Here is a 17,767-nt window from a genome sequence, read left to right as displayed (position 1 = left end):
TCAATTATACCCTTAACCAACTTTTTCTATAATAAAGATTTTTGTTGGTGTGTTAAAAAAAAAGAATTTAGATTATATTTTTTTTGTTATATTGTTGGCGTCATTGAAATAGATAATCATAGTTAGTTAGTTTTTTTTTTTTTTGAGGGAGTAGTTTGGGCTGTTATAACGTGAAAATAACAAACATTTATAGTTTTAGTTTTAATCAAAATCAAAATGTTATAAAAAAACATCGTTATAATTTTCAAACATTAGTGCAATAAAAAGAGCGTGAGTGCCCGTCTTTTCGCTAGTGTGTGTGCATATACATATATATATATATATATATATATATATATATATATATCCAATAAATTCCTATTATTTTTCTCCCCCATAAGAAACAATTGTTAGTTACTCCCCCTCTTTGTCCTCGTGAGTTTAACTCAGTTGGTTGGGACAATGCATAAAATATACAAGGTCCAGGGTTCAAACTCCGGCCACTACCCAAAAAAAAGTTACTCCCCCTCTCACTAACAATTTTTTTTCTTTCCACATACCACCTTTCTCTCTCTTTCGTAACAAATAACTGTTAATCATCTAAAAATTGTTTGTAAAGCAAAACAAAATTTATTCCACCGGGTATTTTAATCTTTCCGTCAAAATTGTTCTTTTATTTTGCATTTGAATTTTTAATAATGTTACTCATCTTATTCATACAATCTCAACTTTTCATGGAACCAATATTATAAGTAGCAAAATTTTGTTCCAACAAAGTTTAAATTTGCAGATAACAAAAAAAATAATATTTATTAAAAAAAACAAATTTGAATTTTTCAAATAGATAATATTAATTTAGTTTGTTTTAGTTTGTGAAAAAAAATATTAATTTAGTTTGTATGAAAAATATAGTAGTTAGTAGGAGTAATTGATAGAGAGTATAATTAGCATATTGTGTAGGGGTGGGAACAGGCCAGGCCGTCCGACAGGGGCCTATGGCCTAGCCTATTTAAAGCCTAACTCGACCTAGCTCGTTTATTAACAAGGTTAGGTTCAAGCTTTTTATAAAGCCTATTTAATTAAATAGGTCAGGCTAAGGCTTACATAAAAGCCTATTAAGTCTGTCGGACCGACCTATTAAGCTTTTTATGTATAATATATCTTCCATTATTGATATCGTTGAAGTTTTTTTTTCTCATAAACTCAAGTCTTCATATGATTAGTTATTTAGTAGCATATATATTGATGTGATTAGACCTTCATAAGATTTCATTATTTAGTTGTAGATATATTCATGTGCTTTAGGCCTTCGTAAATTTTGGCTTATTTAGTAGTAGGCTTACATGTGTTGCTAGACTTTAGTGTAAAATAGGCTTTTAAATAGACTTTCAGAATTCATCGGACCTTTAAATAGGCCAAGCCAGGCCTCGAATATGAGCCTATGACTGGTAATAGGCCAGACTCAGGCCTATAATTTTTGAAGTAGGCCAGACTTAGGCCTTACAAAGCCCGGCCCGACCTAGCCTATTTCCACCTCTAATATTGTGTACCCTTAAACTATAAACGATAAAAAAACACAGTTAAATAGAAACATTAAATTTGTACCCAAACGATACGTGAATGCTATTTACAAACTATGATTTTTTTTAGGCAACCTACAAATTATGATTTGTTGTGTTCATTATATACCAGTGTTTTCCTTTATAAAACTTGAGTGCATTATGTTAGGTGCTTTTTATACGCTTCTTATTAAATTATTCATGATTTCCTCAAATTCATCATAATATTGTCAAAGTTTGTTATAACTCATAAAGTGTATTTAAAGCAATGTTTCGCAAATCGAGTGTTAACACTCCGAGTTTACATTTTTAGGTACCAAAATCGTGTTAACTCGGAGATAAACTCGATTTCTGGTAAAATCGGAAGGTTTGACTTTGACGAGTTTGACCGAGTTAACACTCAGTAAACTCGTGTAAACTCGACCGAGTTTTACGAATTTACATCTAACAAAAAAAAACGGCCCTTTTTTTGGGTCCATTTTTTTCAAAACCCAATTCATTTTCTACAAGTCCAAAGACTGAAACATTTACTAAATAGTTACTTTTACAGTAACACGTTCTTCCTGAGATGAAACGTTTTTTTTCTTTCTTCTCTAAGTTCTCAAACCATGAACAAGGGAGCACATATCAGTTAGGGTTGCGATTCCAACGGTGGAAATTCATATTTCGACGCCGATGATTGCGACGCCGGTTAGGGTTGCGGTGGTGGTGTTTATTGACCTTTTGAAGAAATTAACTAGTTTATTTTCTAGATAGTTTTATTAACAACTTTAGGAACTTGTGAAACTTTCTTTTTTAGATGGTTTTATGGATGACTTAAACTTAGAGACTTATGAAACTTATGATTTTGTGCGTTAATTTTTGTATTTTGATGCTAAGTTGAACATAACGTTTTATTATGGTAGTTTGGTATAATTTGCCTTTGTAATTAAGTCATATGCACTATTGACCTATTTACAATATTATATTAGCTTTTATATGTCATGCATATAATAAATTTTATACTCCCTCCGGTCCTATTTACAAGAGAAAGTTGACTTTTTAGATACATTGAATAATGTATGTATCTAGTCAAGAACCTAAATCAAATACATAAATTATTTAATGTATCTAAAAACTAAATTGTTTCTTGTAAATAGGACCGGAGGGAGTATAATTTTAATTTTAGGTAAACTCGTACGAGTTCTCGAGTCGAGTTTACCTAGGCAAAACGAGTTGAGGTAAACTCTCGAGTTGTAAAACCTTGATTTAAAGTGTATTTTTACTTAAGAACCATAGGAAAGCACATGTTCTATTTTTCTTATAGTGTCCAATATTGTTTTAATTAGATACAGTTTGACCCGACTTTTTTTTCCTACATTTTTAAGCAGAATGTAGGCCAAACACAATATCAATTAAGTACTTAATAAAAAAGTACTTTTTTTTAATGTATAAAATTGAATGGAATGAGCTTTGGTCAAAAGTTGTTGAATGTTACTTTAGAACTACTTGTTAGTAACAAACTATACATATATTTTGTACAAGGCATATTGTAACAAACTATGCATATCATTTTCTTATTAAAAAAAACTATACATATACTTTCAATGACACCAACAATGTAACAAATATAATACCATATAATATAAATTCTTATCTTTTTGAATGACACCAAAAATATAGTAATCTCATAACAGAATTCGTTATAGGGTATAATTGGAAATGAAAAAACCAAATATTAGAATCAAAACTTTGTACAATATTTTAACAAACAACTTTTAACTTAAAAATAGCTGTAAAACTAAGGGTGCGTTTGGCCCTACTTTTTTGAGGTCTAAAAGTTACTTTGATAATAAAATTGCAAATTAAAACTTTAAAGTTAAAGTTAAAGTCGTTTGCTATTTGTTGTTTTTTCCAACTTAATTAGTAAAACTTTTTAAGGTTGTCTAATATAGACCTCTCAAAAATAGGCCGAAGATGGACATTTACAATTTATAGATGTTAAAAAAATTATAGTAAAGCATAAATTTTATGATAATAAAAAATTGAAAATAAAAATAACATTTTATTAAAGTTTTTTAAAAATATGATGGTCTATTGTTGGACCGGATACATATTAGACAAACTCTTTTTTTTAAAATATATTTTCATTGAAAATCTTGATCTTAATTGATAAATAAGGAAAATATATGAATTTTGCATATGTGATAAATAAAAATTCATAAATAATTTTATTAAACACATACAAAATATTTTACAAGAGTAATTATTTGAAGAGAATTTAATAATATATTAGCTATAAATATAATAATACCTTGTAACATATTTAATCATTTTGATAATTAATATTTTGATAATATCTGGTCAAAAAATTAGATAGCCCAACATGTATATATTACTATAATATTTTCCTCAAAAGAAATTAGATAGTTTATTTTTAGTTGTATACATACGTTGCTATTGAAATTATTAGAAAATAAAAACGTTGGCCATTGGGCTGGATATGCGATAGCATTTTTAATTAATATACAAATAAAAAAATAAAACTAAAATATTTAATGCTTTGGGTGGGCACCAGCAAAATTTGAAATGAGGTACACAATAAATAATAAAATAAAAGTAAAAATGTTCCAGGTAGGTATCGAATGGTGAATCAAAAATGTAAAATGCCGTGTAAGTAGTTTTAAAGTTGATTTCAACACCTTATTTTCAAAGTCACTTCTATGTAGTTTTCTTCCTTACAAATAAGTTACTTCTTTTAGAAAGAGCTTTGTTAAAATTGTGTTTGACCCTACTTCTCCTTAGAAGTGAAAGATAAGTAGAAAATAAGGAGGGCCAAACATGCTCTAAAAATACCCTAATAAAGTAACCTAACAACTTTAACTTCTTTTTTAAAACCCTTAATTTTAACTTTGTTTTAAATTAGCTTTTAGACCGGAAATAATCCAAGCCAAACGCTACCTACTATGGATTGTTTCTTGTTATTATTTTAGAGGGATATAACTAATTTTGTTTAGTTCATCATTTAAGTTTAAATAATACTATAAAAGTGATAAAATAACTTAAATAAAAAGTAAATATGAAAGAAAGATTTCTGGCCAAAAGATTTTTTTTTTTCCTTTTCGAAAGAGCCCAAAATATGTATTTTCTTTGTATTTTGTTATAGAAGATAAGATTGTTTCTTTAAAAAAAGATTGTTTCTTCCTATTATAATTCGGCAAAGTTGTTTTTTTTAAATAAATAATTTAAATAACTTAATGAGATTTGTTTTGTTTTTTTTAAATAAATAATTTAAATAACTTAATGAGATTTGTTTGTTGGCAACATAGGCTATAAATAAATATAAGAGATACAAGTAAAGTGATTGGAAGTCATATTTGGTGGAAGCAAGAGAGAAAGTAACCTCAAAACACTGTCTTTGTTTGTGTTCCAAACCAACATCATCGTCATAATGGGTTACCGATCATCATCATCGTATAACGAAAAACAATGTTAGTTTCTTTCCTTTGCTTTTATTCATTCTTCAGTTTTTGCATGGATTTACTCTTTGATGTCAAACTGTTTTAATTTTATCTTTTTCTTTTTAATTTGTATCGATGCATAATAGAAAAAGTGGGGTGAGTTGAAATATTTTCGTGACACTATAAACAAAACCCTATCTCATTAAATTGGTTATTCTTATATGCAGCTTAATTTCCTTTCATCCATGTTGCATACATGAAACTGTTTTGATGAGCAACGAAGCTAGCCGAAATTTTACGAGGGGCTAAATATATAAAAGAAACTAAATATATTTTTATGAATCTTATTTTGATGATTTTTGTCGTTTACAAAACTGTAATTATTTATCAAAAAAATTAAATTGAATCTTTTCGTGACATATTATAAACAAAACCCTATCTCATTAAATTGGTTAATATGCAGCTTAATTTCCTTTCATCGGTGTAGCATACATGAAACTGTTTTGATTATGGTTATATTTTGATCTTATAATGTCTTGATTTTGGCTATGTTCAAGTAGATATCAATTGATTCTATTTATTCTTTTTTGCTAACAGATAAGTGGTTTCCAACAGTGCCTTTGTGGGAAAAGAAGTTTTGTGCTTCGATTGGCTCAGTTCCATGGGGAAAGCTAATAGAAGTCAAGAGATATATGTGTCTGCATCCCAATGTGGTAAACTGGGATGACTCTGCTGCCAAAGAGGCATTCCACAATGCAAAAAGCAGGTTTTGGGCTGAGATCAACGACATTCCCTGCGACATACCATTGCCTGATCCTAGCATTTACATCGATGATATAGACTGGAATGCGAGTGTCGACACTGAACTTTATCTGGATGTGGAGAGAGAAGCAGAGGCCCGCCGCAACATTGAAGAAAAAGGCGAGGAAGTCGTGATTCTCGGTAGTTCTCTCTTCTTGGATCAGTCCTTAACGGGTCCAGGATGGGGGGACGAAGAAGAAAACGTAACAAAGCCTTCTGAACCAAACTATGCTGCTCAGGGATGGGAATCGAACCAACATGAAAACAACGAAATAAACTTTTGGGAACAGTATCATGCTCCCGTTGAACATGCTGCAAAAGAATATGGATGGCAAAATGGTCGGAATGATTATCAAGGATGGAATCAGAGAGAGCAATATGGTGTTGACTTTCATAACAAGTATCAAGGAAGAAATAGTGGATGTTGGGGATATAACAGAAGGAAAGAAAACAACATATCTATGTCTAAGAACCCTGGATATCGTCATGGCAGTATTGAGTATCAGATGAATAGTGGAAGAAGAAGAAATGGAGGAAGAGGAGGAGGTGGAGGAAGGAGGGGAAATTTTGCTTACGTGGAAAAGGTAGCTACTCCTTGTGCATGGTAAATGAATATCAAATGTCTTACACTGCAATCAAGGACACCTATAAAGCTTGTAGAGGGTCAGTTTATGAAAGTAGGTTAGGGTATAAGTTATGTTATCTAGGTATTATATATGTGATGTTATGAGATACCTGTGTGGTGATCCATGATACAATGTATTTTTTTCTTTGACCAACAATGATATAATGTATTAGTACTGTTATTATTGAAATATGAATATGCAACTACAATTAAATGAGGCTATATTGTTTGATTCTTGTCTTCTTGATTTTTTTCTGTTCCTTTTTGCATACATTCATACCTGGAAAAAATAATAATCTATATATAGCAACTACAAATGAGTTCTTATTGTTATATTTCTAAATCGATATATCATATATCAGTCATTATTTTAACTGAAGCTATGATCATTTTATGGTTAACTCAAGAGTGAAGCTTAGAGAAAGAATGGGCATTAAGTAAGAGTCTAGTTAGAAACTTGTTTGAATTTCTCTCTCTGAATTTCAAGGTGAGAGCCTATAATGGTCATGTGCCCAGCCCAACTCTAGTACGTAGTAACAAGTTTGTCATCCAATTATTTAAATTAGATTATCTTTCTTTATCCTCTCTTGCTATTTTTTTTTTTTTATTTCTTTTGATAATTTCTTAAAGTATTAGGGGTTTGGTAGGGAAGGAGGAAAAGAAAGAATTAGGTAATGAATAACCTGAAATTATGACGTATTTCTAAGGTATATAAACCGCAGATAAGAGAAAAAAGATAAGAAGATCTCTAAGAAAGAGAAAAAAGAGAGGAATTATGAAGTTAAAGATAAGAGGAGAATCTAAAATATTCAAATTTGATAGAGGTATACAATTACACAAACTCAGAATCTATCTATATATAAAAGTTGTCCCAAGCCAATTTTGAAGCCCTAATTTTTCCAAAACCCTAATGGCTACAATTACTGTTTTACCCTAACTAAATCGTTAATCTATTTATCTATAAAAGTTAACCCGAAAGCTTATCTATCTATATATAAAAGTTGTCCCAAGCCAATTTTGAAGCCCTAATTTTTCCAAAACCCTAATGGCTACAATTACTGTTTTACGTACCCTAACTATGAGAATGATGCTTGATTATATTTTGCTTTCTTTAGTCTTTAGATATACATTGATGAATAATTTGGAGGCTTATTACTTATCATGTTTTTTGGTTCCTGTAGGAATTTTGGAAGTTGTTTTGATGTATTTTACTTTTTCACATGCCCTGAGTTTTTCATGTCTCGATAGAGAAAAGATATATGATAATAGAGTATGTTGTTTTTACCCTGACATATCACAACCAAAACCTGGCATAATGTGGTCAACTAAAGCTATATTTGATGAGATGCTCTACATGTTTTCTTTAATCTTATTGTTTTTGACATGTTTTCTTATCCAAAAAAGGGGAAGTCAAGTCATGATAGTTTGGTCATTTTGCCTTTGATTTAGCCTGTCTTCGAGTTGGAGTTGTTCTGTCTGAGTAGTGTGTTGTAGTTTTTGCAGTGTTGATATATGCATACTGTTTCAGGATTTTGGTTGCTGTATTGTATCTTCAGTGGGGAGTTGATGTATCAATCAAGAGAGACGTAGCTAGCAGACTATCCATATCACTGTTTTTCAGCTTGCCGAATTCATTTAGACTGTTGTATTTTGTGAGAGGTGCCTTATAACTGTGCAACTCATGCTTCTCTGTGGCAGAAGTTGCCTCTGTATAGTTTGCTGAGTATAAGTGATCAAGTTTCTTTCAATTGAGGCAAATAATGTGTCTTGATGAATTTTTTTAGTGGCTTTGGTGTTATAACACTCTTTTTCCCACATTGTAATGGTGTAAGTCCGTGACCAACTTATTGGTGTTGAATACTTATGTAAACTATAGTTATAGTTATGCTGAAATATTCTAATACATTAATTTTACTAACTATATAAAGAACAACCATCAATTCTCCTAAAAAAGTCATATTGTTTTAAGCCAAGAGCACTCCCACGTGATTTTTTATAGTGAAGTGATGTCATCTTGGATCAGTGGCTTTCACACTCTTATAAGGGTTCTATTGTTGTCTGATGTATCAAATTATTTATTTTTTAACAGCAAGTGAAGTATCAATTTATTTCCAAGTTTTCAAAAACTACATGTTTTGCATATTAGGTATGTTCCTAATCAATTGGCACACTTTTAGTAAAATTGAAAGAGAATAAAGAGTAAAATACAATTGTATTCCACTGAAGTGTGTTTATGTCACATTACTAATTCAATCTTAAAAATCATAAATCACTGATATTGAACAATGCATTAATAAGCTTCCTAGACACACTTTTGCGACAAGCTATTGGTTTTTTTTTTTTTTTTTGAAACAACAAAATAAGCTATTGGATGTATAGAGAGTGAACTGAATTGGATCACAGAGGAAACAATCAAACATGTGGAGGACATTAATATGATTAAGTTGTGATCAAGTTGTCTAAAAAATATCAAGTAGTGATCACGTTCCTATTACCCCATCCAGCAAAAACTTATAACTTAGACTACTTTTGTAAGATAAAATCTTATATTAGTGTAAAGTTGTGATAAATTTATTTTGTTTCATGTCATTATATTCGATTGTCTTATTGCGAATATAATATAAATGTCATACATGTTAGTCGCAACTAGCAATTTAAAAATCATTTGTTCAAAAATAATCTTCATCTATATCAGACCCGTGCGATAGCACGGGTGAAAAGTCTAGTATTAATAGTTACAGCAAAAATTAAGACACTAACTTGCTACACAAGGTAACTAACTAACAAGTTAGTTAGTTATCTAACCAACTACTAACCAAACTCTAACAATCATGATTGAATTACACTTCAACAATTTTATCATTCAGGTTGATGCTCTTGTTCCCAAATGTGAACTTGATCCATTAGGAATTGCAACGAGTCAAAGTTTACATTCGTGAATGATGACTCAAACACGACCAAAATTTTATTATCGCACTCCAAAACTCTATTAGTTTTTGTTAATCAGATCAAAGTCACGTTACTTGAAATCGTGCCTTTTATCATTTGAATATCAATTTATACCAATGAACCATTACTTTATCCTTCAATAATGTCTCACGTATACAAGTTAGATTTAGTCCAAAAGCATTTGGGAGACGTGGACCTATGGAAGAGGTCACTCATGGTCATTTTGATTGTTATTGTGTGGAAATAGACCTGCATAAAACACTCATTCTTAATCTTGTGAATATGAAAGATAACAAGTTGTGTACTCCCTCATCCCTATATATGTAAACCCCCTTTGCTTTTTTTACATTTCTTAAGAAAAGTTGTCAGTTTAATTAATGTGTCTGTTTTGTGTGTTAATATTACCAAATTATCCTTTGTTTATTTGTGTATTAAAGTTGACTATTCATATTTCAAGACAAAATAATAGTACTCCCTCCATCTCTAAATAATAGAGTAGTCGTTTAAGGTTTATGCACGGTTATTAAGGAAATGATTAGTTGTGTTGATTTTGATGGTAAATTTAGTATCATTTACTAAAACACCCTTATTAATTGTAGTTAGTGGAGTAGTTAAGTTGGATGAAATTTAATAAATAAGGGTATAATAATGGAAAAATATAATAAATGTTGCATTGGTATTCTAAAGTGACAATTATTTTGAGAAAAATAAAAACTGGTAAAGAGACAATTATTGTGAGACGGAGGGAGTATTAATTAAGGGTATGTTTAGGAAAAAAATAATAAATGCATCTAGTAATTTGAAAAGGGGTTTACATTTAGGGAAAAATTAAAGTCAAATAGGTGTTTAGATATAGGGACGGAGGGAGTATTTTAATTAGTTGTGGAAAATATGGCAACAAGGATGCCATTTATCTATTCAACAAACTTTTTGACGTGAACAAAAAATATCAAAAAATATTTATGAAGATAAACTAGAATGACAAAATTAACTCAAATTATTATATCATAACATTTTATTTGAATAAAAATTAAAATAGATAAAATATGAACTTGTTTCATTCAAGACACCTTAAATTAATATTTTCTAAAACATTTTTCATTCATTAAACACTATTTATATTTTGAAAACATTAAATGCTTTAATTTTAATTTAATATTAATCAAATGAAATATCAATAAAGTAACTTATTACTTGATTGCTAGTACTTATCAATCACGACTAGAAGGAGGAAATATTGTCCTCGTGAACTTAGCTTAGTTGGTATGGACAACGCATAATATATGCAAGGTCTGAGGTTCGAACCCCGGCCACCACAAAAAAAAAAGGAGGAAATATTAAAGAAGACGAAATATTTTAAAAAAATATTAAAATAAATTGTGAAAATTAACAGGTAGGACTAATAAATGATATTATTCTACTAAAAAAAATTATATTAGAATATTATATTAGAATATCCTATTTAATAAAAAATCTTGATGAAAAAATATGTAAAAATATAAAAAGCATTACATCCTTCCATTCAAAGATTATTAAATCATTGGTAAAAAATTGATATAAAAATAAATGCATATTCAAATCATGTTTTCGTAAATGATGAAGATTTGTTTCCATGTGAAAATAATTTTAAAAGTGAAAAAGAAAAAAAGAGAAAAATGAAAATATTTCCAAAATTAAAAACAATTAGAAATAAATATAAAAAAAGAAAGAAATAACATTAACAAAAACGGATACTTTATTACTAATATATTATTATATTTAGAGCAAAAGAAATAACTTTATCTTTATTCATTCCTTAACAAAAATAACTTTATCATCGTATATTATATATGATGGAAAAAAAAAATTTATTGTAGAAAACTAATATTAAATTGTATCAATCTTGTAGAAAACTAATATTAAATTGTATCAATAATTTTTTTTTTAGTGTCCGGGGTTCGAACCCCAGACCTTGCATATATATGCAATATCCATACTAACTGAACTAAACTCACGTGGACAAATTGTATCAATAAATAAATGGGTCTTGCTAACAAGTGCCCTAAGGACATTGTTTAAGGAACCCCAAAAAAAGAAACTATGTCTTGAAAATACAAGTCAAACACTTTTTAAAGTCATAACCGTACAATTTCTAATGCAAAAATTGCTACTTTTAGATGCTTAAACAATACGCTTAGGACACTTGTTAGCATTTTTCTAAATAATAATATTAAAAGAGGGTGAGAGAGAAAGAAATGAAAAGTTTTTCCAATAACGAAATTGATAAGAAAGAAATAATATAAAAAAAACAAACAAATACATTATTATGTATGATGAAGAAGATTGTATTTCTATAGAAAATAATATTATTAAAAGTGTTTGAGGAGAGGAAAATGAATATAAAAATAAATAATAAAAAATATACACATATATGAAATTTCAAAATTATTTGATACTTCAACTAATAACTTCAATTGACATTCCTTAGAAAAAAAACTTCAATTGTCATATAATAATTTTCTAAAATACAAACAAATATCGACTATGTGATTTGATAACTTTGTCATGTAATTATTCTATTTCACATAGAGATATTTGTTAATTAATTATCAAAAAATGAGATACTATACTATTTTAAGCCATTGGGTTGCCACCTTTTCATAAATCATAATCACTCAAAAAAATAAATGTAAATAAAATTTTTTTTGAAGAAGACAAAAGGAAAGTAAAAAACATGTGCTATAAATAATACTCCACATAGACATAGTCATAGACAAGTACTAAGTACAAAGTGATGTCATAAGCCAGAAGAAACCTCGGAATAATTTTGTCTTTGTTTGAGTCCAAATTATCATCATCATCATCATCATCACGTGTCTTTCTCTCTCTATCTGAAATCCCATTCCCCAAAGCTTGCTAATTTTTGCTTCAATTGTGTTTCTTCGCTGTTTTCGATAAAAACTTTTCAATTTCCTCATCTGGGTCTTTCTCTTTTGATTCTGGAAATGGCTAATTGGACAAAAAACCAAGGGTTCAGTAATTATCATCAAGTGGGTCAGTGGAGATCCTCATCCAATAATGGAAAACCACCTTTGGGTTAGTTAATTACTTCCATTTTATTTTCTCTTTCTCCATTCTTCAGTTTTTTTGCATGGATTACTTATGTTTTTTGTGAAACTATTTTTACTCTTTTTCATTTTGATTTGTGTTAAGGAATGCTAGAATTGATCAATGTTTTAAAATGAAGTTATGTTGGAATTTTGATATTGTGAATGATTGATGTCACATACATGTGTTGTGAGTAATTGAAAATTATCTTGATACGCTGTTTCAATTGTGGTAGCAAATGGTTTTCTTAAAACTTTGATTATAATCACTTTTGAATGTGTTCAATTGGGATTTTGGTTTGAAATTTTGGACTTTCTTGTTTGACTCAATTGATAAGGGCAGGGTGGGGTTGTAAAATATATATGATGGAGGGTTTAGGTTTCATTTCCTTGTCAATAACTGAAGGGAGTGCCACTAACGATATGAAATGTTGTCATTTCTTTGGTTGGTGTTTTGCATGGTCATCAGGTTGGTTGGTCCCTACGTCAATCAATTATTGAAATGTACAGGGTTGATGGATAACTATGTTTCTGTTTGTGTTGGATGTTCTGCCAATTATGTTCTGTAATCACTTTTGTCTGTGCCGTGCTTTGATTTCATGTTGTCTATGGTTATGCTATTTCTAATTGAATATCTAGTAATCGAATCTTGATATGACACATTGTAAACAAAACCCTACCTCATTATATTGATGTAGCTTACAGGAAGCCAACTCTTTTTTACTCGAACTCGGAGTGTTGTATGTTAAACTGAAACTATCTAGGTATCTACTAATTAAATCTTCTGGAGGCATATTTACTTTTTAAAATATCCTTACGTCATTCAATTGTTGAATAGGAAAGCTTAGCGGTCGATCTTTTGTACCTCCAGCTATGTAAAAATTCAATTTGTTTCGGATTTTGAACTAAAGTGGTCTAGATTTGGCCATTGAATAAACAAGTATTTATTCTTCTTCACGAGTTTTGCATGTTTTTCACTCCTTTGCCACATTATGTTAGAATTACATTTAAGCGTCATGCTATCTCGATGTGATAAATTATCAAAATTGATTCCATGTATTCCTTTTGGTTCACAGCTAAGAGGTTTCCAACAGTGCCTTCGTGGGAAAAGAAGTTTTGTAATTCGGTTGGTTCAGTTCCATGGAGAAAGGTAATAGAAGGCAATAAGTATATGTGTCTGCACCCCAAAGTGGTAAACTGGAATGACTCTGCTGTCAAAGAGGCATTTGACAATGCAAAAAACAGGTTTTGGGCTGAGATCAACGACCTTCCCTGCGACATACCATTGCCTGATCCTAATATTTACATCGACGATGTAGATTGGAATGCAAGTATTGACCCTGAACTTTATCTGGATGTGGAGAGAGAAGCAGAGGCCCGCCGCAACATGGAACAAAAACCCGAGGCAGTCGTGATTCTCGGTAGTTCTCTCCTCTTGAATCAGTCATTGACTGGTCCTGGATGGGGGGACGAAGAAGAAAACGTACCAAAGCCCTCTGAACCAAAATATGCTGCTCAGGGATGGGAAATGAACCCTTGGGAACAGTATCGTGCTCCTGTTGATGAACATGCAAAAGAATATGGATGGAAAAATAGTCAGAATGATTCTCAGAGGTGGATTCAGAGGGAGCACTATGGTGTTGACTTGCATAACAAATATCAAGGAAGAAATGGTTGGAATAGTAATTGGGCAACATGGGATGGGTATAACAGAAAGAGAGAAAACAACATGTCTCGGTCTATGAACCCTGGTTATCATAATGGTAATTTGTATCAGATGAGTAGAGGAAGAGGAAGAAATGGAGGAAGAGGAGGAGGAATGAGGGGACATTTTAATTATGTGCCCAAGGTAGCTACTCCTACTGCATGGTAAACGATGATCAAATACCTTGTACTGCAAGCAAAGACTCATATGAAGCTGCTGAAGGGTCAGTTTTTTGAAAGATGCTGAGGATATAAGTATTATTATCTAGTTGTTATTATTATATATGTGATATTATATCATAAGAATTATTTATTTTTCAATTTTGTTACATACATCAGATGGCTTTATTGTCTATTGGTGTTTGCAGTTTAAGAATTAAGAATTATACCTGTAGCAATGAGAGGTATATATAGATGAAGTATTTTTTTGCCAACCGATGATCCAGTAAATTAATGCTGGAATTTTTGAAATATGAAAAATGAAATGTACAATTACTATTAAATGAAGCTAAATTGTTTCATTCTTGTCTCCTTGATCATCTTTGTTCCTTAATGCATATAGTGCCACCAGGTTAAAAACTAATAAGATTTCCATAATTTGGAAGTAGGTTAGCATAGCGAAAATACTAAGCAATAAGAGGCTAAGAACTTTGTTTGAATTACAAGTTAATCAAATAATTTGGTTATAGGATCTCCAAGAAGTTCTTGTCATGTATGGAAAATGAAAAACAGGTAGTTGTAAGCATCTCCACCATTTGGAAGTAGATTAGTTTCTTGAGAAGGATTTCTGCTTATATTATTTATTGAAACTATACTATTGTTTGTTGTGTGAGCGTGCCCAGAGCGCATTAAGATGATTGTCTCTCAGAGACTTTTCTTTTGAGTTTTAGGCCTAATAATTGAATAAAGTTTGTGTAAACTACTTGTCGGTTGAATGCAAGATGCTCAGTATTCTTAAGTCTTAGCCTTTTTCCCCATGTCTGTTGGAGAATGTTGCTGTTTTGTGTATCGTCTCCTGTCAATTTAATAAATTCTATTCTTTCTTTTGGCAGGATATTGTGCGTATCTTGATGTAGAAAGTGCATTAAACCTTTCACTAGGGAGTCAATGGGTGTAAATACCAAGAACCTTCTCATCTCAAATCCCGATTATGCTGAAAATTTGTGGAGCATATGGTTGATACATTAACAGAAAGTGAAGCTGTAGACGTGATTGTCGTTGATAATGTAAGTTACCGCATTTAGTCACTTTCATTTTCATAAGTTTAACAAAACCAATGTTTTTGTTAAATTTCTCTGCATTGTCTTGAGATCTAAAAGCAGTTTCTAACTTGTGAGAGTCTATAATATGGTCCTGTTCCCAGCCCAACTGTAGCAGTTCCAAAGCTTCATCCAACTTTTTAGATTAGTTTTTTTTTTTTTTTTTTTTTTTTTTTTTAAATCTTGTATTGTTTTAAATTGTTTTTGGTCCTTTTTGTTAATATGTAGGGTTTTCGTATGGATGAAAGAAAAGAGATAATAAGCTAATGAATAACTGAAATTGATATTGATTTGATGCCATACAATGTACAAAGAACTGAACTCTACTTGTGGCAATACTAGATTCTTAATTGTATTTAAAGAAGGAAATACCTCATGAAATACGGAAATTACTCCTATAATATCATTTTAGGAACTCCAAAATATTTTAAGATACAATGATGATGTGACATATTTCCAGCTCCAGGGTATTTTAACAGTTAATACATATCATCTTAAGTTTTTCTCTTACATGAATATAAGATGATTTTGCAATTCCAGGTTGCTGTTATCGTCTCCAAATGCGAACTCGGTCAATTAGGAGTTCCTACGGAAAATTCATTATCCTGCTCCTGAACTTCTTGAATTTGTAGTTTTTGTTATTCAGGTCAAAGTCACATTAGTTGAAACTTGACATGTTATCATTTTAATGTAAATTTGTAAAATATACCAATGAATCATAGATTTATCATTCAATACTGTCTCTAGTATACAGGCTAGATTTAGTCCAAAAGCATTTAGGGGATGTGGACCTATGGAAGCGGTCACCTGTGGTGGAAACGCTCCGAGATTCTATGCAGCTGTTCTTTTGCGACTTTCAAGAATGAGATTGATCAAAACTGAAGATAAGGTGAGTTCTTGATCAAAACACTCTGAGGTCTTTGATTTGGCTTGTGAACATGGACTTATCATGAAACAGGAACTATTTTTGGCAAAAAATAGAAGGGTTTGTGACAAGTTAGTTATGGCCATGAAAGACTTTATCTTTGAAAATTGGTTAAACCTTGATATCTTCCCGCAAACTTGTCCATGGATGATCTAAGCCAAACTGCAGATTCATCGGTAATGGCTTCATTAGGCATCATCCACTCTGTAGATGAGCAAACGGTATTTAGGTTACTGGAATTGTCAGGTGCTATAATGTGACTATGTGAGTCCTTTGGATCTGGGCGTGGAGTACTGCAATGTTACAGTACCGGAAGTGAAATTTAATTGCTCAAACCATTTGAGACATTCTTATCTATTTTGAAATATTTATTGTATTATTTCTCAAAGAAAGGTTCCAACTAGAGGACTGCAATGTAAATGATGAATTACAATGTAGTTTTTTAGATTTTCTGAATCCATTGCATGAATGTGTATCCATTTTTCTAGTTCATATGCCTGTGAACTGCTTTCAGGCGACACTGCTATGGCCTATTTGGATTGATTTATTTTCGAGCTTATGCAAATAAATAAACTTTTATGTATTCATAAGTTTGTTAAGGTGGTTTATGTAAAAACAGCTTATGAAGATACAATTTTTGTTAGTGAGAACTTGTGAACGAACATTGAAAGCTTATTTATTTGTACAAACTATAAGCTCAAAAATAAGTCAATACAAACAGACCCTATGAAGAGTGTAAACAAACTTCTAAAACCCTAAAATCCCAAATTTTAGATGTTATCCTAAAAATGATTCTAAATACAAAAAATAAATGTTAATTATAGGGTTAATTGTTGAAATTGCATCTGTAATATACGTGAAGCCTGAAAAATGTTTATGTAGCAAAAAAAAATTATGTCTACTAGCGGAAAGACGGGCACTATCGTGCCCGTCTGTCCGCTCTTTCTACTACGCTACGCATGTGATTATTTTATTATGTTTGTTTGTAAAATTTGGATTAAATTTTTTAAATTTTTAAATATTAATGAAAATTATTGATATATTGATTTATAAACAAAATATTGTCAAGTTATATAACAATTATTTGTGAACTAACATATTTTAGTTTGTCTGCATATAAAATAAAGAAAAAATAATGATCTTTTATTGTTTATTCTAATAGTAATTTATAACATCGTAACATAAATGTATAAATGACATTTTATGTAAAAGAAACATTGTTATGACTGCATAAAAGAATATCTTTAAAAACTACATTTTTCGTAAAGTCTCCATCTTCTCCTTCTATTTTCCCTTTATTAATGAGAACTTTTGTTGAATTTTGAGAAACTCCTCTCGATAAAGCTACATATAATTGACCATGACTGAAAACATGTCGTGAAAGATAGATTCCGACATTGGGAATGGTCTGCCCTTTAACATTAATTTTTGCGCACATTT

The 17,767-nt window shown here is 30.5% G+C and overlaps 1 protein-coding gene and 1 pseudogene across 2 annotated transcripts; both read left to right on the top strand.

Annotated features, from left to right (window-relative positions):
* The first annotated feature begins 5,583 nt into the window (after positions 1 to 5,583).
* Positions 5,584 to 6,661, top strand: LOC146909753 (uncharacterized). Its single transcript, XM_085724408.1, has one exon. The coding sequence runs from the start codon at positions 5,671 to 5,673 to the stop codon at positions 6,385 to 6,387; it is 717 nt and encodes a 238-aa protein (XP_085580534.1). The 5' UTR covers positions 5,584 to 5,670; the 3' UTR covers positions 6,388 to 6,661.
* A 5,541-nt stretch (positions 6,662 to 12,202) lies between these two features.
* On the top strand, positions 12,203 to 16,116 carry LOC146909752 (uncharacterized; annotated as a pseudogene). The gene is made up of 5 exons (XR_015018788.1): positions 12,203 to 12,428; positions 13,516 to 14,305; positions 15,064 to 15,107; positions 15,196 to 15,369; positions 15,943 to 16,116. The product of XR_015018788.1 is annotated as an uncharacterized LOC146909752 (transcript).
* Positions 16,117 to 17,767: the final 1,651 nt, after the last annotated feature.

The sequence above is a fragment of the Medicago sativa genome, chromosome 7 (genome assembly GCF_051527215.1).
Source record: "Medicago sativa cultivar Bolivia chromosome 7, Bolivia_mono, whole genome shotgun sequence".
In the NCBI taxonomy this organism is placed as follows: domain Eukaryota; kingdom Viridiplantae; phylum Streptophyta; class Magnoliopsida; order Fabales; family Fabaceae; genus Medicago; species Medicago sativa.
This window is presented reverse-complemented; position numbering and strand designations above follow the sequence as displayed.